This window comes from Gadus morhua, chromosome 21 (genome assembly GCF_902167405.1).
Source record: "Gadus morhua chromosome 21, gadMor3.0, whole genome shotgun sequence".
NCBI lineage: Eukaryota > Metazoa > Chordata > Actinopteri > Gadiformes > Gadidae > Gadus > Gadus morhua.
Genome location: NC_044068.1, coordinates 10,443,634 through 10,468,596, shown reverse-complemented (window position 1 = coordinate 10,468,596; position 24,963 = coordinate 10,443,634). Strand labels below are relative to the sequence as shown.

The 24,963-nt window shown below is 49.2% G+C and overlaps 1 protein-coding gene across 1 annotated transcript; it reads left to right on the top strand.

Annotated features, from left to right (window-relative positions):
• Positions 1 to 266: 266 nt before the first annotated feature.
• On the top strand, positions 267 to 24,457 carry LOC115534391 (forkhead box protein N3; the record flags this gene model as incomplete). The annotated part of the gene is given in 4 exon segments (XM_030345360.1): positions 267 to 412; positions 8,710 to 8,768; positions 17,155 to 17,263; positions 19,432 to 24,457. Coding segments are annotated over 4 exon segments (921 nt in total), but the record flags the coding sequence as incomplete, so codon positions are not given.
• Between the last annotated feature and the right edge of the window lie 506 nt (positions 24,458 to 24,963).

The window sequence follows — 24,963 nt, the reverse complement described above, 5'->3', positions numbered from 1 at the left end:
TAGGCTAAAGCGGTAGCGACCTACGGCCCTACTGAGCTACATGTTTACCTCTTGCTTTCAAGCCCCTCTCCTCCTGGCGGCCTTCATGTTCTGGTCCATGAAGCCTCAGAACAATCAACAACAATATCATTTATTTTATTGGGATGCTGCCTATAATGCGTCCTCACACATAATCAAACTTTATTGACGGATCGCTCTCCGTTCAAAACTGCTATTGGAAGTGGAATGGTAAATGTGAGTGTTTGTGTTCTGTCCCACAGAGTATTGGTAAGGGCTCGTTGTGGTCCATAGACCCGGAGTACCGGCACAACCTGATCCAGGCCCTGAAGAAGACCCCCTACCACCCCTACTCACCTGGCCTGGCAACGCCCTCCACCTCACCGCCCACCCTGACGCAGACATACCAGCCCAGGTAAGCCCCTTCCCCGCTGCACACTGGAGGATGGGTGGAGGGGGAGTGGTGGGGTGGAGGGGAGAGGGAGGGAGGGAGGGAGGGAGGGAGGGAAGTAGAGAGTTAGGGATTGATGGAGGGAGGGATTGATGGAGGAAGTGAGGGAGGCACCGATGAATGGAGGGAGGGAGTGAGCGAGGGATGGAGGGAGTAATGGATGGATGGAGGGAGGGAGGGAGGGAGGGAGGGAGGGAGGGAGGGAGGGAGGGAGGGAGCTGTTCGATGGATTGATAGATGGACGGATTGACGGACGAATAAATGGTTGGACAGGTGGATTGCCGAGCATCACCGTATAATAAACATGTCATTGAAAGATGGAGAAGGACTTAAGCCCGCTGATCGGAAAGTCGTACTCTGTAGAACCCAGAGTGAGCTGGGTTCCCCTGTATCGCCCCTAGCCTCTTGGCAGCCCTGCTGGCCCCCCTCATCCCCACCTCAGATACACCAAGACGCTTTGCTCGTGACATCTTTCATCTTCCACCTCCATTACATGTATCAGCTCTCTACCTCTCTTTATCTCTCTTTCTATCTGTCCCCCATCCAGTGTTCTCCCCTCCTGCCCCACCTCCCTCCCTCCCTCCCTCCCTCCCTCCCTCCCTCCCTCCACCCAGGTGCTAATGGTCTATGAGCCCCCCTACCTCTCCCAATTCCTCCCTCCTCCCCCCTCCCTCCCTCTCTCTCTCCCTCCCTCCCCCCGCGGGCACATGACAGTTAGAAGGAGGGGTAGCTGATTTTTTCTTCTGTGTTCCTTTATTTGCTTGCCCTCTCGTTCCACACCTCCTCTCCCCCTCTCTCTCCTCTCTCTCTCTCCTCTCTCCTCTCTCCTCTCACCTCTGTCTCTCTCCTCTCTCCCTCTCCTCTCTCCTCTGTCTCTCTCCTCTGTCTCTCTCCTCTCTCCTCTCTCCTCTATCTCTCTCTTCTCTCCTCTTCTCTCTGCTCTATCTCTCTTTTTTCTCCCTCTAGTTATCTCCTCTCTCGCTCTGTACATTTTCCTCATTCTACCGACTGTGTTTCCCTCAGTTTATTAGTTTAAATATAAAAAAATAATTACTATCTGTCTTTTCTATTTATCTATTGATCCATATATCCATTTATCCATCTATCTATCCATCTATCCATCCATCCATCCATCCATCCATCCATCCATCCATCCATCCATCCATCCATCCATCCATCCATTTATGCATCCATCCATTTATCTGTTTGTGTGTCAGTCCATTGTTCTCTCTCACTTTCCCATCTTTTGAACCCGTGCTCTGACAATTCATCATTCAATTATAATCCGACAGAGTTCCCCCAAATTTTCGCTTATCTTATCTGCTTTCATCTTATGCGTCGTCGTCCCCTCTCCTCTCCAGTCATCTCTCCATCTTCTCTCCTCTCTCCTCTCCCCTCCTTCTCTCATCTCCCCTCCCCTCCCCTCTCCTCCTATCATTTCCTTTCCTTATCTCCTTATCTCCTCTATGCTCTAATTTTCTTATCTTCCCTCCATCCTTACCCTCACCCCTCTTCACACTCCATATTTTCCTATTTTCAGTTCTCCCACAACCCCAGTGAGTCCCAGTGGACCTCTCTCTATCTTGCCCTCCCTCTCTCTCCCTTACTCTCACGCTCTCTCTCTGTCTCTCTCCGTCCCTCCCTCATTGTCCCTCTCTCTCTTTCTCATCCTCTTTGTCTCTCACTCGCTCTCTCTTTCTCTCTCGCTCTGGCTCTCTCTCTGTATATCGCTGTCTCTCTCTGTCTATCTCTCCTTCCCTCTCTCATTCTCCCTCTCTCCCCCTCTTTCTCTCCCTCTCTGTCTTGCCCTCACTCTGTCTCCCTCTCTCTCTCTCTCCCCCCCCCCCCCCCCCCCCGCTCGGTAGTGCTGGGCAGGATGGCGGTGCTAGTGGAATGTGAGGAAGACAGAATAATTGGTTCACAGTAAAAATGTAAAAGTGTCATTTTGAACAATGAGGTATGGGGAAGTGGAACAAATCGTTGGTTCTGTTCCTGACACAGGTGGGGTTTTGTGGGGGGGTGGAGGAGGTGGGGGCAGGAATAGAGTTGGAGGTGTGTGTGTGTGTGTGTGTGTGGGGGGGGGGGGGGGGGGGGGGGGGGTAATTTGCATCCTAACCCGGAGAGGGAAATGGTTGGAGTCAATTTTCTTGGTTAGAGTAGGGGTTTCCTGATGGCCCCTGTCCAGACCATCCTCCTGTACCTCTATTTGTGCATACCTGTGTGAGTGTATATGTGTGTATGTGTGTGTGTGTGTGTGTGTGTGTGTGTCGCTGTGTATGTGTGTTTGTGCACTCGGGCCTGTGTATGTGTGTGTGGTTACCTTTTTTATTATAAAGTCTAAAGCATAATCACTCGCGTTTCAATGTCCCCGCCGCTGCTTTTGATTGTTTGCGAAACGCCGTAAATATTCATACACGATAAACAAAGTTCCCAAACGCTGACGTTTTATCGTAGCCTTTGTTTTCGAGGGAGAGACGTAAGGGAGGGAGAGGGGGGAGGGGTTGATGTTTGTTCCCAGATCGAAAGATAACAAGGCCACTCATCAAACATTATTTTCCGGAAAGACCACGGATATACTTGAACATCAGCAGATAAGTTCCATCGGTGGAATATTACAAATCCTGCATGTGCCTTCGTCAACATGCCTTGACAAAATGGGAACAGTTTGAGGTACTTTCTTGGTCTGCATGGAATATATTCAAAGCAAGCTCCATGAAGACTTTGAATTTCCTTCTCCGGCACATCCAACGTGGTGTACTTTTACTTGTCTTTCAAATATAAGTGACTGAAGGAAAACTAGGCAATGCTAAATATAATCTATATAGTGGGTCTATATGGGCTATATGTGTGAATGTATGTGTATGTGTGTGTATGTATATATATATATGCTGTATATCTATATATAGATATACTGTATAAATATATATATATAATGTATATAGATTGATAGATAGATGGATAGATAGTTGTGTGTGTGTGTGTTTGTGTCTGTATATATATATATCTTCATTTATTTATTTATATACATATGGAGGGAGAGATTTATGTGTTTTGTTTGTGTGTGTGTGTGTGTGTGTGTGTGTGTGTGTGTGTGTGTGTGTGTGTGTGTGTGTGTGTGTGTGTGTGTGTGTGTGTGTGTGTGTGTGTGTGTGTGTGTGAGTGCATGACTCAGTGCACGTGCTCTGATCAGATCAATGGAAGCTGCTGCGTCTCTGAAGGGGAGACGACCTGATGCTGTTACACTGGCAGCTCCTCGCACGACCATCCACGTTCAGTCAGGGTCAAGGACCGACTGTAGTGGACGCTCTCAACCAGAGAGAGAGAGAGAGAGAGAGAGAGAGAGAGAGAGAGAGAGAGAGAGAGAGAGAGAGAGAGAGAGAGAGAGAGAGAGAGAGAGAGAGAGAGAGAGAGAGAGAGAGAGAGAGAGAGAGAGAGAGAGAGAGAGAGAGAGAGAGAGAGAGAGAGAGAGAGAGAGAGAGAGAGAGAGAGGGTGAGTCCAGAGAGAGAGACCAGAGAGAGAGAGAGAGAGACCAGAGACCAGAGAGAGAGAGACCAGAGAGAGAGAGACCAGAGAGGGACCAGAGAGAGCGAGAGAGAGAGACCAGAGAGAGAGAGAGACCAGAGAGAGACCAGAGAGAGATAAGCCACCAGTAGAGGAGCAGCAGGGCTGAAGAAAGAGAGGAGGAGGAGAGGTAGAGAAGAAGGGGGAGAGGAGGGAGAGAAAGAGAGAAGGAGGGACGAGTGAAAGGAGGAGAGGAACGGTACAGCGGCTGGTGCTGAGGGGGTACATGACTAATTGAGGGGCGGCGAGTGAGAGGGAAGGGGTGAGAGGCAGGAGATGATGGAGAGAGAAGGAGAGATGGATGGAGGGGAAGGGAGACCCCTCTTCTCTTTGTCCTTTACTCTCCTACCTCTCAGCCCTCCCTGGACCGTAATAACTCACCGCCATCCCCCACCTGCAGTTCACTGCTAATGTGTGTGTGTGTGTGTGTGTGTGCACGAGCTGGTGTGTGTGTGCGCAAGCTGGTATGCAAATCTGTGTGTGTGTGTGTGTGTGTGTGTGTGTGTGTGTGTGTGTGAATGCATGTCTGCATGAAAACATGTAAATGAGAGAGTGTGTATGTGTGAGCGGAGTAATTCCGTGCACTTTTTACCTATGTCCGCGGTGCATGCACCGCTTGTTTTGTGGGCGTGTGGGTGCACGTGTGTGCGTGCGTTAATTTAATTTATCCTTTGCTGACATATGCAAGACATTTACAGCATTTCCATGGACTCGGTCTCTGTGTGTGTGTGTGCATGCGTGTCCGTGTGAGTGTGTGTGTGTGTGTGTGTGTGTGTGTGTGTGTCTGTGCGTGCATGAGACTTGGAAAGAGAGCGCACGCTGGCTGGAAGGTCAGCTCCGTGGTGCATTCCTTCACACCCCATCAGCATCTGGATGGAGGTGGTGGAGGAGGAGCCATGGTGGTGGTGGTGCTGGTGGTGGTTGACGGTGGTGTTGGTGAGGGAGTAGGAGGAAGAGGGGGTGCCGAAAGTGTGGGGGGGAAGTGTCTCAAGGGTGTTAAGGAACCCCTCTCTCTCTCACTCTCTCTCTCTTTCTCTCTCAGCCTCTCCCCCTCCTTCTCTTCTCCCTTTCTGCAGCTCTCTCTATCTCTCACTCACCCCCCTCTCTCTTTTCCCTTCCTCTCTCCCCCTTTCTCTCCCTTTCCTCTCCCCCATCCTCCCTCCCTCCCTCCCCCTTTCTCTCCCTCTCTCCTCCTTTCTCTCTCCCCCTTTCTCTCACCCTCCCTCATTCCCACTCTCACCTCCCTCTCCCTCTCTGCTCTCTCCCCTGTCTCTCCCTCCCCTCTATATTCCCCACCCTCTTTTCTCCTTTCTCTTTCTCTCTCCCTCTCCCTTCCTCCCCCCCCCCCCCCTCTCTCTCTCTCCCCCGCTGTAAGAGTAAAATGAGGGGTGGCAGTGGGAGATGCCGAGCGAGCGCCTGCCACGAGTTTAGCCCATCGCCCGGCAGATTAATGTGCAGGGTTGCCTAGGCAACGGCAACGCGCCACCATGGCAACACACGCACTAAAAGGCAGGTGCCGTCGCGCCACAAAGCTATTTGTTGAAAAGCAGGAGTTGAGTGTAAGGAGGGGGAGAGAGAGAGAGGGAGAGAGGGAGGAGTGAGGGAGGGAGGGAGGGGGACAGAGACGGAGGGAAGCTATAGAGGACGCGAGAGGAGGAGTGATAAGGAGGGAGGAGAGCTAGACCAGGGGGAGAAAGGAAGAGACAGAAGGGGGAGAAAGGGTGGGAGAGAGAGAAGATGGGAGGTGAGAGAGACAGGGGGAGGAAGAGGGCAAGAGAGAAGGAGAGAGAGAGAGACAGGGGATGGGGAGGGAGAGGGGGAGAGCGAGAGATGGATGGGCGCAAGCACGAGTGGCGAGTGGGGAAGTGAGGGAGAGAGGAGAGCGGGGGTGAGAGAAAAGAAAGGGAGAGGGGTGAGGATGAATAAAATGGTTGTGGAGGAACAGTGGAGGGATGGTACAGAAGTGTGAAAGACATTGGGGGGAGAAAGGGAGAATCAGATGGGAGAGTGTGGGGTGGCTGGGTGGGGGGGGGGGGGCGGGGGAGGGGGGTGCAGGGAAAACAGACAGGCTGTTAACGCAGGAAAAATATGTTATCGCCGTGGCAACGCAACATGGCAACTCTCCATGGCAACAGCAGGTGGCTCAGGGCTGAAATTTGCTTTCCTTTGCTAGCCATTTTTTGTTTGAGTGTGTGTGTGTGTGCGTGCACGTGTCTGCATACGAGCAGGCCTGCGTGTCTGCATGTGTCTGCGTGTGTGTGCTTGCGCATGCGTGCGTCCGTCCCTTACATCTGACGATCTGTGAGCAACATGAGATGTCTAAATCCTCTTATTTTTGGAGGCTTTGCGTCTCGTAAAAACAAGGCTTGCGTTGGGAACCCGGAGCGCAGCAGCGCCAGTGAGACCACTTCCTTTGGTGTGAGAGGGCCTCTCTCCGCTTCCCCGATGACACGCGTGTGACTCGGTGTCCGCCGTTCCGCACGTCTCCTTGTCCCACTCTGGGGGAACGTCGTCAGCGTCTTTGATCGTGATCGTGTCCGGGCCCCTCGGCTTCCCTAACTTCTCCTCCTCCTCATCCTCCTCCTCCTCCTCCTCCTCCTCCTCCTCCTCCTCCTCCTCCTCCTCCTCCTCCACTTTATGGTGTGGCTCTGTGTCCTTGCTCTGTGTCTGTCTGTCTGTCTGTCTGTCTGTCTGTCTGTCTGTCTGTCTGTCTGTCTGTCTGTCTGTCTGTCTGTCTGTCTGTCTGTCTGTCTGTCGGTCCGCCGGTCCGCCGGTCTGTCTGCGGATTCGCCGGCTCGCCTGCCTGGCTGACTTTCTGTGGTAATGGCTTTTCCAGCGTGTCTTTTAATGCGCTCAACTTTTGCCTTTGTCTTTGGAAATCGTTTAATTCGTCTGCCTCCCTTCGTCTCTCCCTGGTTTACTCCGATTTCACGGCCCAGAAATATTGAGACCGCCGTCTCCATTCTCGACAGTCTGCTTGTCTGTCTGTCGGTCTGTCTGTCTGTCGTCCTGTCTGTCCGACTTTCTGTCCATCTTCCCGTCTGATTTTCTTCCTGTCTGTCTTCCTGTCAGAATTTCTTCCTGCCTGTCTTCCTGTCTGTCTGTCTGTCCGTCTGCCTGGCTTTCTTTAACTATAGATAATAAGTGCACAAGTTAATTTGATCCCTCTTTTTATTTCTCTGTCTTTCCTTTCTTTCGCCACTGCCCCTCTATCAGTGAACAATGGGAAATAACTGCGGCCAGTGTGTGTGTGTGTAAGTGTGGCACATGTGTTTGCAGTGGTTTGGAGACGTATCTGTCTCCGTGAGGAATGCCGTCATCATCTTCCTCATTAGTGGTGCAGCGATTAACTCACACCGAGAAGCTCTATCTATGTCACTGTACATGTGCTCAACCGTCTATACAGTACGTGCATGTCTGTGTGTGCGTGTCTGTGGGCGTACCTGCGTGTGTGTGTGTGTGTGTGTGGGTGTGTAAGTATGTGTGCACAATGTGAGTTTGTGCTTGTGCCCTTAACAGAGCCTTTCCCTTCGGAACAAGTGTGTGTGTGTGTGTGTGTGTGTGTGTGTGTGTGTGTGTGTGCGTGTGCACGCACGCACACGCACATGTGTGCCTCCGTCTCACCACGTGCACTCCCGTCCAGGAGCGAACACGTGTGTGTATCACCATATCGCAGGTGTGTGTGCGCGTGCGCCTGTGCCTTGGGGGTCTGATTGACTGGGAGTGTGAATGGGTCTGTGGTGGTGCTGGCGGTACTGGTGTTGCTGGTGGTGTGTGGGATTGGGGGGTGATTGGGTGGTGGGTGGGGGCGCTGGGGGGAGGGCTGTCATGAGAAATTACCCCCGTGGACGGCGGCGGCCGTGGCGAGGCTGTAATTCTCTGAGGTAATCACAGGGAATAAAGGCAACAGAGGGACACCCGGGACCGTAATCACTATAATCACACGCTCCCGCTTATGGGCCGGGATTCCAGTGCATAGCGATATGCCTCCGCGCTCCGCTGCCATGGCCGCTGCTGCTGTTACATGATGAAAAATGACTGACCACTTCTCTCTCTCCCTCTCTCTCTCTCTCTATCTCTGTCTCTGTCTCTGTCTCTCTCTCTCTCTCTGTCTCTCTCTCTCTCTGTCTCTCTCCCTCTCTGTATCTCTCTCTCTCTCTCTCTCTCTCTCTCTCTCTCTCTCTCTCTCTCTCTCTCTCTCTCTCTCTCTCTCTCTCTCTCTCTCTCTCTCTCTCTCTCTCTCTCTCTCTCTCTCTCTCTCTCTTTGTCACTCGTTCTCTGATAATCAATTTTTGTTCTGTTTTTGAGCTGTCTATATATATGTCTCATCTCGTATCTTATATCACTCTTACCGGTATGTGATGGAATTCCGATCTCTCTCTCTCTCACTCTCTCACTATCTCCCCCCCTCTTTGTCTCCGTATGTCCATCTCTCTCTCCCTCCCCTCTCTCTCTCTCTCTCTCTCTCTCTCTCTCTCTCTCTCTCTCTCTCTTTCCCTCTTTCTCTCTCTCTCTCCCTCCCCTCCCTCTCTGTCTCTGTATTTATAAATATATATCTGTATTATCTTGTTTACATTCTGTCTCAAATTCTGATATCGCTGTCACGCTTTCATTCTTTTGACCTGCTCTCTCTCTCTCCCTCTCTCTGCCTCTACCTCTGCCTCTCTCTACCTCTCGCTCTCCCTCTCTCTCTCTACAGTCCTCCGTTGTGGTCGGGGAGTCCCCTCTTCAGAAAGAATGGAGGAGTTCTCTTACAAGGTACCATTTTTGCCTTCCACGAACCCCCTTGTTTGTTATGTGTGATCCTGTACTTGTCTCTCTCTCTATCCCCCCTCTCTCTCCTCTCCCCCTCTCTCTCCCTCTCTCTCTCTGTATCCCCCTCTCCCCCCCCCCATTTCTCCCTTCTCTCTCTGTCTCCTCCCTCGCTCTCTCTCTCTCCCCTCTCATTTCCATCCCCTCTCCCTCACTCTCTCTTCTCCCTCTCCCTTCTCCCTCACACTCTCCCTCTCCCTCTTGGCCTCAATCTCCCTCTCCCTCTCTCCCTTTCTCTCCCTCCCTCTCCCCCTCTCCCTCCCGCTCTCCATGGATGTGCCAGCTCCAATCATCTCAATTCAGAGTCCCTGTGTTCAGACCCACCTTGAGAATACAAAGTGCCGGCTTCTGACACTTGGCTCCCTGCCAGAGGAGGATGCTTTCTTCCAAAGAGGCATATTTCTAAGTAAAAAAAAACAAACAGAGCTACAGAGTGAGAGAGAGATCTGGTGAGCGAGCGCGTGCCTGAGAGAGAGAGCGAGAGAGACAGAGAGAGAGAGAGGGAGAGGAAGAGAGAGAGACCTGGGTAGTGCGTGCGTGAGAGAGGGAGAGGGAGGGCAGGAGCGAGAGAGAGAGAGATCTGTTGAGTGCATGCATAAGGTGAGAGAGAGCAAGAGAGCGAGAGAGAGAGGTAGGGAGTGAGTGAAATTGAGGATCTCACTTGTGTGTGTGTGTGTGTGTGTGTGTGTGTGTGTGTGTGTGTGTGTGTGTGTGTGTGTGTGTGTGTGTGTGTGTGTGTGTGTGTGTGTGTGTGTGTGTGTGTGTGTGTGTGTATGTGTGTGTGTTTAATTTAGATTTTACAGCCTTGTCTCACACAAGAACAACAAAAACATCACCCTAAACAAAACAAAGGCACACTCAACAACAAGACGCCGTCGTCCACGTCAATCCTGACCGAGCCCTCTCCCGTCTTTAATCTCCTCCCTGCTCCTCCAACCACCTCTTTGTTCTTCCTGCTTTATCTTTTCTGGAGGGAGGAGAGGGGAGGAGATGAGAGGAGAGGACATGAGAGGGGAGGAGACAAGGAGAGGAGATGGGAGGGGAGGAGGGGAGAGGGGAGGGTAGGAGAGGAAGGGAAGGAGAGCAGTGTCTGGGGATGAGAGTAGAGGATGGGGAGGAGAAGGGAGAGGAGGAGATGAGGACCTCTCATCTCAGAAGGGAGGGGACGAGATGAGGACCTCTCATCTCCTCCTCCTCCTCTCTTCTTCCCCCCACCCCCGTCTTCTCTTAGCTCCTACCCCCAACCCACCATGTATTCCCTTGACTTCCTCTCACCCCCTCCTCTCTCCCTCCTCTCTCACCTCTCTCAACCGTATCACCACCACCACCCCCACTGACCACCACTTCCCTTCACTTCCTCCCCTCCTCCTCCTCCTCCTCCTGCTCCCCCTCTCCCATCCCTGCCCGTCCTCATCCTCTCCCCCTCTCTCCCCTCCCTGGGGGCCTGGACGGCAGTTTAAATGGACATTCAATCCTAATCAGGGAGCACTCCTCCTAGCGTTGGAGCGCCCGGCCCCACCCCAGATGGAGGGGGGGGGGGGGGGGGGGGGGTGGATGCATTAGGCTTCCGCACCACACGGCCACCATAATGGAGCGGTAATGGTCAAGGAGCACACACACACACACATGAGAAGGAGAGGGAGAGAGACAGAGAGAGAGAGACAGATGGTGAGGGGGAGAGAGGGTTTGTGTCTGGAACAACCCCTCGGACTCCCTTCGATAAGTGGTCCGACACATAGACGCATAGGAACAGACACAGATGAGCATGTGCCCGGCAACGCATGTGAACACGCATACCCAGACACACACACACACCACACACACACTCACTCACACACACACACACACACACACACACACACACACACACACACACACACACACACACACACACACACACACACACACACACACACACACACAACACACACACACATAAACACACACACGAACACACGTACACACACACACCCACACATGAACACATAAACACATAAACACACACACACACACATAAACACACACACAGACACACACACACACAGACACTGGACCACAAATATATGCATTAATATATTCATAATCTTGCCCAGCCCTGTCTGGGAAGAGGCAGTCGGAGACAGGCTGTCTGGACACATAGGAGAGACGGATGGATGGACGGATGGACGGACACACTGACGAGTGAAGGCATGAGGGGTGGACGGACGGACAGCCACATAGCTCCCACAGACACATCGGTAGATAGACGCATGGACGGATGGATCGATTCAAACGGAATCAAACGGGCTGGGAAAGTGATTAAACAGTCAGATAAATATGTAATCCGGCAGGTATTTTATCCAGCGCGTCTCACACCGCCTCGCTCTCTGCTCCCCCTGACCTGGGGGAGCACAGAGGGAACACCCGACCCGTGTTAGGTTAGTGCAGGGAGGAGAGAGATGGAAGCGAGGGAAATAAAAGGATGAGGGAGAACGGCAGGTGTGGGAGGAAGAGGTGGAAGAGGGTTGGGACGGTGCTGACCCCTTGGTCGGGAGGTGGGGTTTAGGGGGGTCTTATTCATAGTGTTATTAAAGGGTAGGTTCCCCCCAAAACACCCTGCTGACCGGAGCCGTCTTGGCTGGGACATTTGTTCTCCATGTGCTTCGGTAGATCTGGAAAGAGGATCTGTCTCTAAGGACACAGCTTTGATAACTGATGCTGTATTTAGTATACAGGAAAAAAAAAATATATATATATACATGTACAGATTATGCATTTTACACCTGCATGTTATTTTCCCCCCAGACATACTAGTAACAGAAGTTGTGATGATATAATACTATTTATATATTTTCCATATTTATTTATACATTGACATCTATATTTATAGGACTCTAGCATCTGCTCAGCGTCATCCCTCTTCATGTTTTTCGTCGTTCGGCATTCAACAGCTTTAAGTGCTTTTTAATTTAGCACTGTCGTTTCCCCAACTACGTCGATAAAGTGAATCTATTTTGAGTGATCGCTTTGGAGAGAAGTCCCAACCACGCGCGCGCGGGGAATTCTAATTATGTTTTCTGGAGATCTTGTGACGTTTATTGGAATGAGAAGTCACATTTCCAGTCAGACTGATGCTATAAAGATAGAAAGATAGATAAAGACATAGATGTCTGATAGATAGTTGATTGATTGATTGATTAATTCATGCATTAATTAATGTATGGATTGATTGCAGACCTCATGCTATTGGCCTCAGCCCTTATCCTGGTATTCTCAAGGCAGCCAATCAGGCGACGTTGTTTTGAGGCCACTTTGACATTGTAGCTTACTCAGAGTCTGCCTGGAGCGACCTTTGAACTTTTGGCTGTTGTTAGTGTAAGAGTTCTGTGCGCGTGTGTGTGTGTGTGTGTGTGTGTGTGTGTGTGTGTGTGTGTGTGTGTGTGTGTGTGTGTGTGTGTGTGTGTGTGTGTGTAACGCCTGTTTTGCTCGCCCTGTGGCTGCACTGAGACTGCAATGCCATGTGGAACTCATTTAAAGACAGAGTGGAAAGCTGTGTGTGTGTGTGTGTGTGTGTGTGTGTGTGTGTGTGTGTGTGTGTGTGTGTGTGTGTGTGTGTGTGTGTGTGTGTGTGTGTGTGTGTGTACACTGCACATGAGGGGAGAGGGAGGGGGAGGGAGAAGCGAGTGGCCGAGGGATAGAGTGGAGACTTTTCATGACCTGGAAATCAGACAGGTATGCCTGCACACACTCACACACACACACACACACACACACACACACACACACACACACACACACACGCACACGCGCACACACGCACACGTATACACAAAGCAACAAGCAAACAGACAAATAGGCAGGCAGGAAGGCCGACTGACATACACACATACACAAACACACACACACACACACACACACACACAAAGACAGACAGGTAGTCGGGGAGAACCAGTTTGTACAACCACAGAGTCTCCCCGGCTGGTAAACAGACAGGAGTGTGGACGAGGAGCTAAGTCAAACAGACGGCCAGGGGAAAAGACACGTACGGCCCCTGTTCTCAAACAGAAACATGAACCCTTCTCCTTCTGCCGAGGGTTTACAGTTTCCTCCTCCTGACCTCCTGAAACCTCCAGCCCGGCCTCTGCTTTATTAACCTGTAGCTGGCTGGACCACCCTGGTGGCTCCTCACCCTGCAGGCAGACCTGCTCGTAGCAACCCAGGTTTGAGTCCCTCCTCTGGGCCGATGACACGTGTCCCTCTGTCTCTTCTCAAACCCGGTCCCCTGTCTCTCTCCGTAGACCTCTCCATTCAGGCACTAAAATGACCGTTCAGAATTAAATAAAAAGTTTGCTTAGTATTTCGCAATCTTTGTGTGTTGACAGTTGCTGGTGTTTTGTGTGTGTTCTTTTGTCTTGTCTCGTGAGGTTGTTGTGTGTTAGCCTTTCGTTAACTATGTTTAGTGTTGCGAAATCCCAGTCTTATAATGTTGTTGCTGGGATGTGTGTGTGGTCTGGTGATGTGCTGCCTTGTGTGGGATATGTTGTGTCATGGGCTGAATTGTGATTAGTTGTTGTTTTGTGGTGTTTTGTTGTGCGGTGCTTGATTGTCGTTTTTGTTTTTGTGTTGTGATTTGTTGTCTTGGGTTGTTGTTTTGCGCTCTTGCTTTGCATTAGGTTGTTGGTTTTTAGGCACTGTGTTGTTTTGGGCTGACTTATGTTCCGGTGGGGTTGTATGTTTCTGCTTTTATGTTGTGTGTTCTTGTGGGTTACATGCCTCTCCCCCAGTCTGTCAGCTGACCTCTGCAACACTACCTCCCCCCACCCCACCCCCCAACCCCCCCGTCTGTTACCTGCAGACACTGAGAGGATGCCAGGAGATATGAGTCATCGACCCTCCATAGAATGACACAGGGAGAGAGAGAGAGAGAGAGAGAGAGAGAGAGAGAGAGAGAGAGAGAGAGAGAGAGAGAGAGAGAGAGAGAGAGAGAGAGAGAGAGAGAGAGAGAGAGAGAGAGAGAGAGAGAGAGAGAGAGAGAGAGAGAGAGAGAGAGAGAGCACAAGAAGGACTGGTGAAACTGAGAAAAACATAAAGAGGGACAAAGACCACAAACTAGATAAGACAAAGGGAGAGAGGAAATAATACAAATCAAATCAACAGAGAGAATTGAGAACAAATAGAGAAAGCATAAGCAAACGAGTGACGCAATAAGAAAGGAGAAAATAAATTAGAGAGACAAAGAGAGGGAGAGAGAGAGAGAAGGAGAAAGAAGAGAGAGAGACTCAGAGAAAACAACGGAATAGTTGTGATGGTGTTTGCGAGTGAGTGTGTGTGTGTGTCTAGGGCAAACAGGGGTGGGCAGAAGTGTGTCTCTGTGCATTGAGAGACCATGTCAAACAGCTTGGTATTTTTACTATCTCTCCCTCTCTCATTCTCAATCTCTCTCTCTCTCTCTCTCTCTCTCTCTCTCTCTCTCCCTCCGTGCTCCGCGTCTGCCTCTCTCTACCGCGCTCACCGCTGACGCATGATCTACCACTCTGTGGCATGTGGAAAGGGGGAACCGTTGCCATGACGACCCGAAGCCTGACTAGAGTGAGGCATGGCTGGGGTGGAGGGGGTAGGAGAAGGAAGTGGAGCGGGGGCAGGCACATAGACCCGGGGAGACCTGGCGCACTCCCACACACACACACACACACACACACACACACACACACACACACACACACACACACACACACACACACACACACACACACACACACACACACACACACACACACACACTCACACACAAACCAGACACACACACACACACACACACAAACCAGACACTCAAACACCCACATGGGCACGCGCTCAGACACACACAAACACGCGTGCACGGCAGCATGCGGTGATCAAGATTACAAAAGAGTGCACTGTGCACCAAGATTTACTTATAAGGTTATGGAAAGCACAACTGATTACTGTGGAAAGACAGACAGGCAGGCAGGCAGATGTGCAGACAGGCAGGCAGGCAGGCAGACAGGCAGGCAGGCAGGCAGGAAGACGCACAGACTGCAGATCCAGATCACGTGGTGAAGCAGCCTGCTCCAGCTCCTCTTGATGGGTGTCTCCCCTCTCGTAGCCTCACCCCCCCTGAGGTGGTGCTCGCACTGCAGGTTACGCACACGACAGATCAGGACCACTGCCTCTGATCTGTCCAGGTCGTTTGAAGTGGTCCAACATGTCTGGTCATTACATCAAAATGACACACACACTCGTGTGCAGCGCACCACTCGACACAACCCTACGTGACACAACTCGTACTACACTATGCCACACGGGTTTAGAACAGACTGCTCTAATCTGCACAACTCTATACTACGCTACACAGGTTCAGGCTACACTACTCTCCTCTGCACAACTTGACACTACACACCTCTACACGACGCAACTCTACACTTTGCCACACAACTTTAGACTACACTACACAAGTCTGCACGACGCTGCAAAACTCCTCAGTATACAAATCCACAAAACTTGAGTCTACACAGCTTTAAATGACACTACTACTTTTTCTCGGTCGCAAGCGGTTTGTGTTTGGAAAACACTTTAAGCTTCAGACATCGCTAACGGTAGGTCACCATCTGCAAGGAGCCCACAACGTAAGATGACAGCTGTTTTCGTGAGTGGCTGTGGTGAGCAGCCAGCCCTAAATAACTTTGGCTTTTTGCACTTGTAAACAATCACCTCTTCCGTTCTCCTCCACTTGCTCGTCTTTTCTCGTCTTCCCTTTCTTTCTCTTCGCTGTGTTTCTTTCTCCCCTACTCTATTGTTCTCTAAGTATCTATTTTTCTTCATTTCTCCATTGGCTTATTTTTCTCCTCTTCTCTCTCCTCTCTCCTCTCTCCCCTATTCACTCCCCCTCTCCTCTCTCCTCTCTCCCCTCTTCTCTCCTCGCTCCCCCTCTCCTCTCTTCTCTCTTCTGTCTCTTCTCTCGTCTTCCTTCCTCTCACTTTCTCTCTTCTCCCTCTCTTCCCTTCTCTTCTCTCCTCTCCTTTTGTTTCACTCGTGTTTCTTCACTCCTGAGTAAACAGAAGTCGTGAGAGTGGTGGAGGTTTGACCAAGACACGGTACGGAGTGTTCCAGTTCGGCTTCTGAAATCCATCACCCAGCGTAATGGTGTACCGAACATTACACATATGTGGTAGGAATTTCCCTCTCGGGAAACTAATGCAGGCCTGCTCTGCCTTGCTGGATCTAGGGCAGTTGGCTGACTATTTGCACACGTGAAAAAATGTTTTCCCGTCACGTGGAAGAATTCCTAATTTTTCAGATGTTTTTACTTGACCGACTTGCGGTCTGAAACAGGAGATGAATTTCTGATTTTATGTCAGAGGCGTATATCAATAAATCAATCTTTTTACACCAAATGTCCACATGACCCTAGCTGCTCCTAATGACATTGATCTGAATAAGTACGTCACTTTGGACAACAGCATGGGTCTTGTTGTATTTGTTTAAATGTTTGGAAGCACTATAACAGCAATAACTACAGCAGACAATATTTCAGATTATTAGTGCTATGAAATGAATCCATTTTATAGTTGCATACAAGTCTACAGAGAAAAACGCCAGCGACATGACTAAACAGTCAAATAAAGATGCTCTCTTCATGCGTCTATTTTTTAAACCTGAAACTTGACAGAATTCACCTGAGCCTGATTCTGCAGCACGCTTCAGTGTTTGTGCTATGAGTGCAGTGGAAGGGCAGTGAGTCAGTGAGTTGGTTCGAGGCCGGTGGTTCTGAGCTCTGGACGGAGGTCCAGGCTCCTGAGGCCAAGGGTGTTGTCAGGACTCCACCCCCCCCCCCCCCCCCCCGCTGTAGGCCCGGCGCTGGGCAGAGTGCGGCCGTCTGAACTTAGCGGGCCCCGCGGTCGTTGCTAATTCGATGATTTGCAGCGGCCTTAACTCGTTTATGACGCATTCCCGCTCAATTGGACCACGCCTCGGTCATCAACATTGCCCGGTCGGACTTCTCCCCCCCCCCCCCCCCCCCCCCCCGATCGGTGAGGCGCTCGGCCGGCCCTCCTGTGGTCACGGGGCGAGATCGGACTGGGGCACGTCCTTCCTTCCTTCCCTTCCTCCCTTCTGTCCTTTCGTCCTCATTTCCTCCCCCCCCCCTCTTCCCTCTCTCTCTCTCCCTCTCTCTCTCTCTCTCTCTCTCTCTCTCTCTCTCTCTCTCTCTCTCTCTCTCTCTCTCTCTCTCTCTCTCTCTCTCTCTCTCTCTCGTGTTTACGTTTAGGCCCTTTACTCAATAGACTTTGTGTAACACCTGTGTCTGCTCTTTCTCTCTCTCTCTCTCTCCCTCTAGCTCCCCGAAGTGTGATCCAGAATGGTGCCCGTGTGAGGAACCAGGGGTTGTTTCCCGTAATACGACCCCTGCCCGTGAGCCCTGTCGGCAGCAGAACCACCACCATAAGGTCAGTGAACTTTGACCCCAGACGATATCAACATCTGTTTACTTGGTTCCGTTTTTTTTTCTTTTTGATCCACCAACGCACCTCTTAAAGAATGGTCTCCGACTCAAACTTCAAACACACAGACGCATCGCACACCTAGTCACCAAACACACACACATAAACGCACTCACAGACACACCATGTATAGGGAGCATTGTCAAGTCTTTTTGTGTTTGAAAGTCAAACAAAGGGGTTCGACATTTCCTTTGACTTGGGACATATAATCCAGGTGTGTTTATGTAATGCCTGCAAACATGGAAACACACACACACCTGCGCACATACTTACACACACGGACACGCACGGACACACCCATACACACACACACACACCTACACCTACACACAGTCTTACACAGACACACACATACACGCACACACACCTTCCCACATACACGCACGCACACGCACACACACACACCTAGACACGCATCCACACACACACGTACACACACACACACACACACACACAAACACACACACGCAAACACACTCCCAAACAGACTCAAACTCCAAAGTTTATTAGCGTTAGCAGGATGCCCCCTCGGCTGGCGGCAGAACACAGGGAGCGTGCACGGACACGTGCATCTATCACATCTGCCTGGGAACATGATGGGGCACACCGTGTGATAAATTAAACATCCCCCCTCCGCATCTGTCTCTCCCTCGCTCTCTCTCTCTCCTCGAGTCCTCCCCTTGCTCCCTCTCACTCCTGCTCGCACCTTCCATCTCCCCCTCTTTCTCCCTTTCTATCTCCCTCTCTTTGTCTCCCTCTCCCTCTCTTTTCCCCTCACTCCCTCTCTCTCCCTCTCCTTCTCTCTCCCTCTCTCTTACCCTCGCTCTTCTTTTCTCTGCTTTTCTCACTCCCTCTCTCGCTCTGTCTCTCCCTCTCTCCCTCTCTCCCTCTCTCTCCCTCACTCCCTTTCTCTCTCTGAAGATATGCTGTGCATATTTGAACACCGCCATGGCTGCATACTTTTTCTCTTTACGAATATTACCATGCCAACCCCCGGCATCACCACCACCACCACCTTTACCTCTCCCTTCCCAGAGCAAGAACATAATCCCCTGGGATAGAGGAGGTGGAGAGCCCCCTCTCCCCCCCCCCCCCCCCCCCAACTATTCCATTTGATTTATATGGTGTCAGAACACACCTACTACATGCACTAATGCCTTACTGAGTTAACATTCATGTATGCGATACTATACAGGATAACATGCATGTAGGACCGATACTAGACAGGACCACATTCATGTATATATACGATACTGTACAGGATAACATTCAAATAAATGATATACGACAGTGTAAAGGATTATATTCATGGACATACGATAACATTTATGTAAAAATGACACTGTAATGGATGATATTCATGTATACGATACTGTAACAGATAAATGTGACACTTTAACATGTGACCTGCTGTAACCAATTCTGCAACGTGTGACCGATTTGGATGGCGATCTATTAACAGTTTCCCTAATGACAAGTCGGTGTAAATTAGGCTTATTTGCTATAAGTAATTGATTTGTTCCTAAAATAATCTTGCCTTCCAGAGGTATGACTGTGCCACTATGCACGTTATCTGGGTAAAATGGATTAGCATCTCTCGTTTCTTTTGCTCATCATTTGCGTCCTGCTTACTATGGACCGCAACACTTGTGTCCCAGTGGATAATAGTAAAAGCTCTGTATACAAAACGTGACGGTGCAACTGGAGAGTATAAGCTACAATACAGTCGATCGGACCATAGGGATGGGTTTTACAATATATAACCTTCATTTATAATGATACAATAAAATACAATGAAACGTACAATGAACAACATACAACCGCACATAAAGAACATTATTTGCATGCCAGTTATGTCACTAAGACATTGAAGTCACTGGACAAATCCCTGCACCACACACACACACACACCCACACACACACACCCACACCCACACACACACACCCACACACACACACACACACACACACACACACACACATACACAAACACCAGGCAAGGCAAGGCTGAGGACATGTTTCTATTTCAAGGGCACTCACTGATGTTTAAAATAGTTTGGTTGAATAAATAAACACCTCCGTTCCCTCCGCTACTCCCCCCCCCCCCCCCACAGGTCGGTGCTGGGCGACTACACGGCCCGCGCCGAGGACAGCCAGTCGGGTGACGAGGACGCCCAGGACGACCACACCTACAGCACGGCCAAGTCCCCCAGCCGCTCCTGCTCCTCCTCGCAGGACGAGGGCGAGGGCGAGGCCTCCTCGCACTGCTCCCCGCTGGACGAGGACTTCAACGACGACGACATCATCGCCGTGGAGATCGGCGCCGAGGAGGTGAAACCCGAGCCGCGGGAGATCCCGCTGGACCTGCACGTCGCCGCGACGGCCGCCACCTTCCTCACCCAGCAGCCCCTGCGGGCGCAGAGACGCGGTTCGGGGGCGGGCGCCGGGGCGGGGGCGACGGCGGGCTCGACGGCGGGGGGCAGCCTGCCCTGGACTAAGAACCGGCTGCGGGGGGTGGGCGACACGCTGCCGCTGAAGAAGCGGCGGGCGGCCACGGCGGCGGCCATGGTGGCGGCCATGCCCGTGGAGAGCGACGACGAGGAGATGAAGGAGGCGGCGGGGTCGCTGCTGCACCTGGCGGGCGTGCGCGCCTGCCTCAACAACATCACGAACCGCACTGCCAAGGGCCAGAAGGAGCAGAAGGAGACACTGAGGAACTAAGAGGAGAAGGAGGAGGAGGAGGAGGCGCACAGACATGGAGAAACACGCCTATTTTAGAAGTACATTACGTTGGGTCAATCCGGCACACACACACACTCGCACACACAGACTGAGACACACACACACACACACACACACAAACACACACACACACACAAGGTTACACGTGCACGGGCGCGGGCCTACAGGTGGTGTGGCTAAAGCATTAGTCTGGACGGACGTTTCTCATCTCCCTCTCTAACTATCTGCAGGGCATTAGGTGAATCCTACTTATTTGTGGCAATATGAAAAATCTCTGTTTTCCTACATGTTCAGCAACACTAACATTAACGATCGTGCGTCTCATCACATCTTTGTTGTTTTTGTTGTTTAAAAAGGAGATGAAAGCCATAAACAAAATATGTCTTGTCACAACATTTTTGGGAGGGTAGGGGAGGTCTGAGTGGGACATCAAGATGGATTCTCGTCGCGGTGCGTATATGTTTATATACGTCGAGAAAGACGGTCGTTTTCGTCATGTGTCGTTCGTTCCTGCGTGTAAACCTGTAGCAATCGGTGATGCTAGCAAAGAGGCTCAGCCAATGAGACAAATGTATTAAATTAAGAGAATATATATATATACATAGATATAGATATATATTACAATATAAACACAGAACAGTCCTTGGCTGGTCACTAGCATCACTCTTTCCGATCCAAGAGCACAAATGTGAGAATGTGCCAAAGAATAAGTGACCAGGTTGCTTCATGTAGCCGATAGGAGAGCTAAGAAAATAAAAAAAGAGGGGGAAAAAACACAAGACTTAACCGAGAGTCCGTGAGATAGAGCAACACGAATGAAGTTACTTGTCCGAATAATTGTGAAAACCCGATGTGATATATCCATGCACTTCACGTTATTTTACGTCCCTTACCTAAAGAAAACACGAAAAACAAACAACAACAACAACAATGGTGAAGACATGGTTTTTATTTCAAGAGCACTCATAGTATTTAAAATAGTTATATTATAGAAAATATAAAAATGAAGAAAAAAAAATAGATGCTGACATAGTCATGTTTATCATTATAAAGATGGATAAGGTGCCGGGTAAGAGCCAATTACTCCATCGTCATCTTCTGGGTGTTGTTCATATACATGACATCCCGAGAACTTCCTTCCTCATCCCACTCTCCCCGCCTCATAGACTGTAGACATCTAGCGACCCGGCGGTCCGCACCATCCCCGTCCATCCGTTGTCCATGTTGTCCGCTGCTCTTGATATACTACATCCAAATGTGAGTTTAGATTTGTGTTTTGCATAAGTTTACCTTCCCCTCACCTCCCGCCCCCCCCCCCCCCCCCCAACACTTTACTCTACGCTCATCAAGATATAAGCAATTTGTTCCCCAGGTGGACGACTTTGTAAAAAGGTTAGAAAATATTTTATTTTTTTCCTTTCTTAATTGAAGCAATTTGACCTGCAGGACTTTCTCAGTTACATTGCATGGGTGCTTGTAAATAAGATGAAACAGCAAATGTTTTTTATTCAAAGATCATGTAAGATAAACAATGTATTTAGCATGAAGCATGACTTATTTTCATATAAACCTTAATCCTAGAGGAAAGTTTAAAAAAAATGTTTTGCCGCCAATTGTCATATCCTTAATTATGTTTTAAGTTTAATTCAGATTTTTTGTTGAGTCTTTTTATTAATGTGTATTTTATGAATGGGCTTACAAAGACACATTTTCAGGGAGGGGGTGCTTGTGTAGACCGTTGTGAAATGGAGAGCCCGGCCGTTCCAGGGCTTTACTCATTTCTCGTTGCTAAGGCCACTTCTTGTTGCCATGGCCAGGCCATCCCAGTCACCTCCTGGACATTGGCTCAGACTTCTTACGTCTGAACAGCGATAGTGTTTCAGTGTCGATTCCTGCATTACTTCAAAAAAATATGGTCTTGGTCTAGTGTACGTGTGAGTTAGCCTGTCCCCAAACACATGCCCTTTAAAGTGTAAGCTTGTTCGCTTTTGAACTTGTGTATGTAAATAGACTATTGCATACCTTTAATACTAGCATCCATAGAAGATTGGTATTTTGGTATTTTGGTGTGGGAACGAACTGAATATGGTTACGTGATCATAAATCATCAGTTCCTCAATGAGTGAGGAATTACAAAACGGAACCCCAAAAATAAACTAGTACGTTGCAAAGTGCCTAAATTGAGTTTGGTTTGGTTTAAAGCCTGATATCCGACACTTCCACAACTTGTTGAATTACATTGAATAGTAACATTGCAGAATAATTTGAGCTTCCCTTTTATAGAGTGCACAATGTTCCACAATGCAACAGGGCCTTAAACCAGGGTTAAAGCTGGGTGTTTTTGGGGGAGCGTTGACCTGTTTTATAAGAGTTGGCACGCTTATGGTCATCCGTTTACTAACACAACACAAACAAAAGGTTAGTATCAAAATACTAACGCTGTCAACTAACGATAATTGTACAACTATTGGCAATGCACAGTGAAGGTCTCCGCCTGGGTAGTATTACAGGAATGCAATAGTGTTATTTATGTAGAGTTTAACATGAGCAAATGTAACTTTTTAACATTGTGCCTGCTTGCCTGCCCGTCCTAAATACCTCTGTTGTCACGTTGCCGAAATGTCGCCGACATTTCTTGTCTTTTATTTATAACAGTATTGTCGTCGTGGTTGTCATCATTTTATTTTCCTACTTTATGTAAAATGTACAATTGTCTTTAATTTACTGCCAGCTTCATTCAGTGTCAATGTATGAAACTTTTGACGTAGGAGACAAACTCTCCGCTGTCTCCTGGGAGAAAAAAAAGGCTTCCGGAAAGAAAGAAAAAAAAATTTTAACGGAAAGAAGAGCAAAAAGGAAAGATGAGAGAAACGACTTTTATGAAAAAGATAGGTTTTATGTCTTATTGATGCCTGAATTTTTTTAACGGATATGATTTCCTGTGTGGCCGTTTAAAACATTTACAACACAATGTACTGCACACCATCGGCTCGCCATGTCCAGTGGCTCTGTTAAAGGTCACATGGTTCACTCGATTTTTATGTGTCGTAGCTCTAGTAATTGAAAACGCACTACGTTTAAAATGCAGAGGAGCTGTAGTTAGACCCCCGCTGTCAAAATGGATACGTTTCAACCCCCCCTGTGCCGGTAGTATAACGACTATGAATAAACCCATAAAAACGTCCCCCTCTTTTCAGAAGACCACTTACAGAACAAACGCAGTGGCCATGGATAAAGAAGTGATATTGTGGTGAAACGACCTTGATGCCCGAGTGGGGAAAGAAACTGAACCTGTTCTGAGCAGAGCAGATGCTATAGGGACGCAGATGCAGACCTCCTACCCCCCTGCATGCCCTGTCCCAGTTGCTACAGTCCTCCTCTGCCACTACCACCCCGACCCCTGCATGTCCTGTCCCAACTTGGTACAGTCCTTTACCATCTGTAACATGCGTCACTTGCTATCCAAGGGACCCACAACAACTAAGGTGTCTGGAGGAGGCCGACGCTGTCAGTGTCCCATGTTGAATGGCTTCCCTCCTCTGTCTAGTGTCTCTCTGAGTACACACGCCCCCCGCCCCCTGCATCCCAGGTCAAGCAAGCAGCCATTGTGTGTTTTCCGCCGACCATGCACTGTTTAGTGGTGACTAATACTGTCTTGTCATGTGCTGGCAAGGGGCATGTCTGTGTGTGTGTGTGAGTGAGTGAGTGAGTGTGTGTGTGGGTGTGTGTGTTGCTTTTAGCCAGTAGCGTTGCAATGCCCCTCTATGTTCTCAGCCCACAAGTGAACCCGATCCATAACTGTCTGTTGGATAAACAGATCAACATAAAGAAAGGGGGAAATAGAAAACCAGAGAGAGAGAGAATAATCCACGTCCCTGCCTGAAAGCCACTCAGTGATTACTTTATTTTAAAACCTGCCAATCACATAGTGCAGCATTCTACAAATCGGTTGCCAACTGTTTCTTTGTTATTTTATTATTTTTGCATTTTCCTTTTTTTCCCCGCGTTTTGTTCTCAATCTACAATACTGCCATTATTTTCTTTTTTCAGAGACAACGTAAGATGGGTACTGAAAGCCATAGGTTAGAGATGTCAAAACACAACACTATCATTGGTCCTTGACGAAGTGCGGCATGAGTGCTCCCAAACGTCAAGTTTTTCTCTCAGTAAATGTTGGATTCTATCCTTTTTGTGCAATCACATTGCCAAAGAACGATTTAAAACAATGTCATCTATGTAAATATCAACATTGTCCAAAAAACCGTGGCAAAAAATGAATAAATGTGGGTTTTGTTTTCTTTTGTTTTTTCATTTTTCTGAAAAAAACTACAATGATGTTCATGTGATGTATTGTCTTCCAGTTGGTTGCAATAATAAAAAAATATATAAGTTGTAAAATGAGGTTTTGCTCATATGTTCCTGAAACACACACACACACACACACACACACACACACACACACACACACACACACACACACACACACACACACACACACACACACACACACACACACACACACACACACACACACACACACGGGGGCATCATAAACTATTCCTGCATATTGGCTCATAGCTACCAGACCACAAGTCAATATCAAAAGGTCAAAGACATTGTTACCTGCATATAATGGCAAAGAATTGAGTTTCTAAGACATGCGTGGTCATCAGTTTATTTTTCAAAGCTTGACCCCAACCATTAACCTCACGCATTCCCATCAACAAGGGCTTTTATCGGCTCTTTTTCCAATGACTTTAATAATTCAGTCTCTCTAATCATTTCCGTCCAAACGCTTCTGATGAAAGTCACAGCGAGTAGACTCGTTGCCCTCGGGAAAGTGGTAAACAAGATAGGTGCACTGGAGAGTTTGTTAATGCCTTATCAGTCTGCGCGTTGCCATT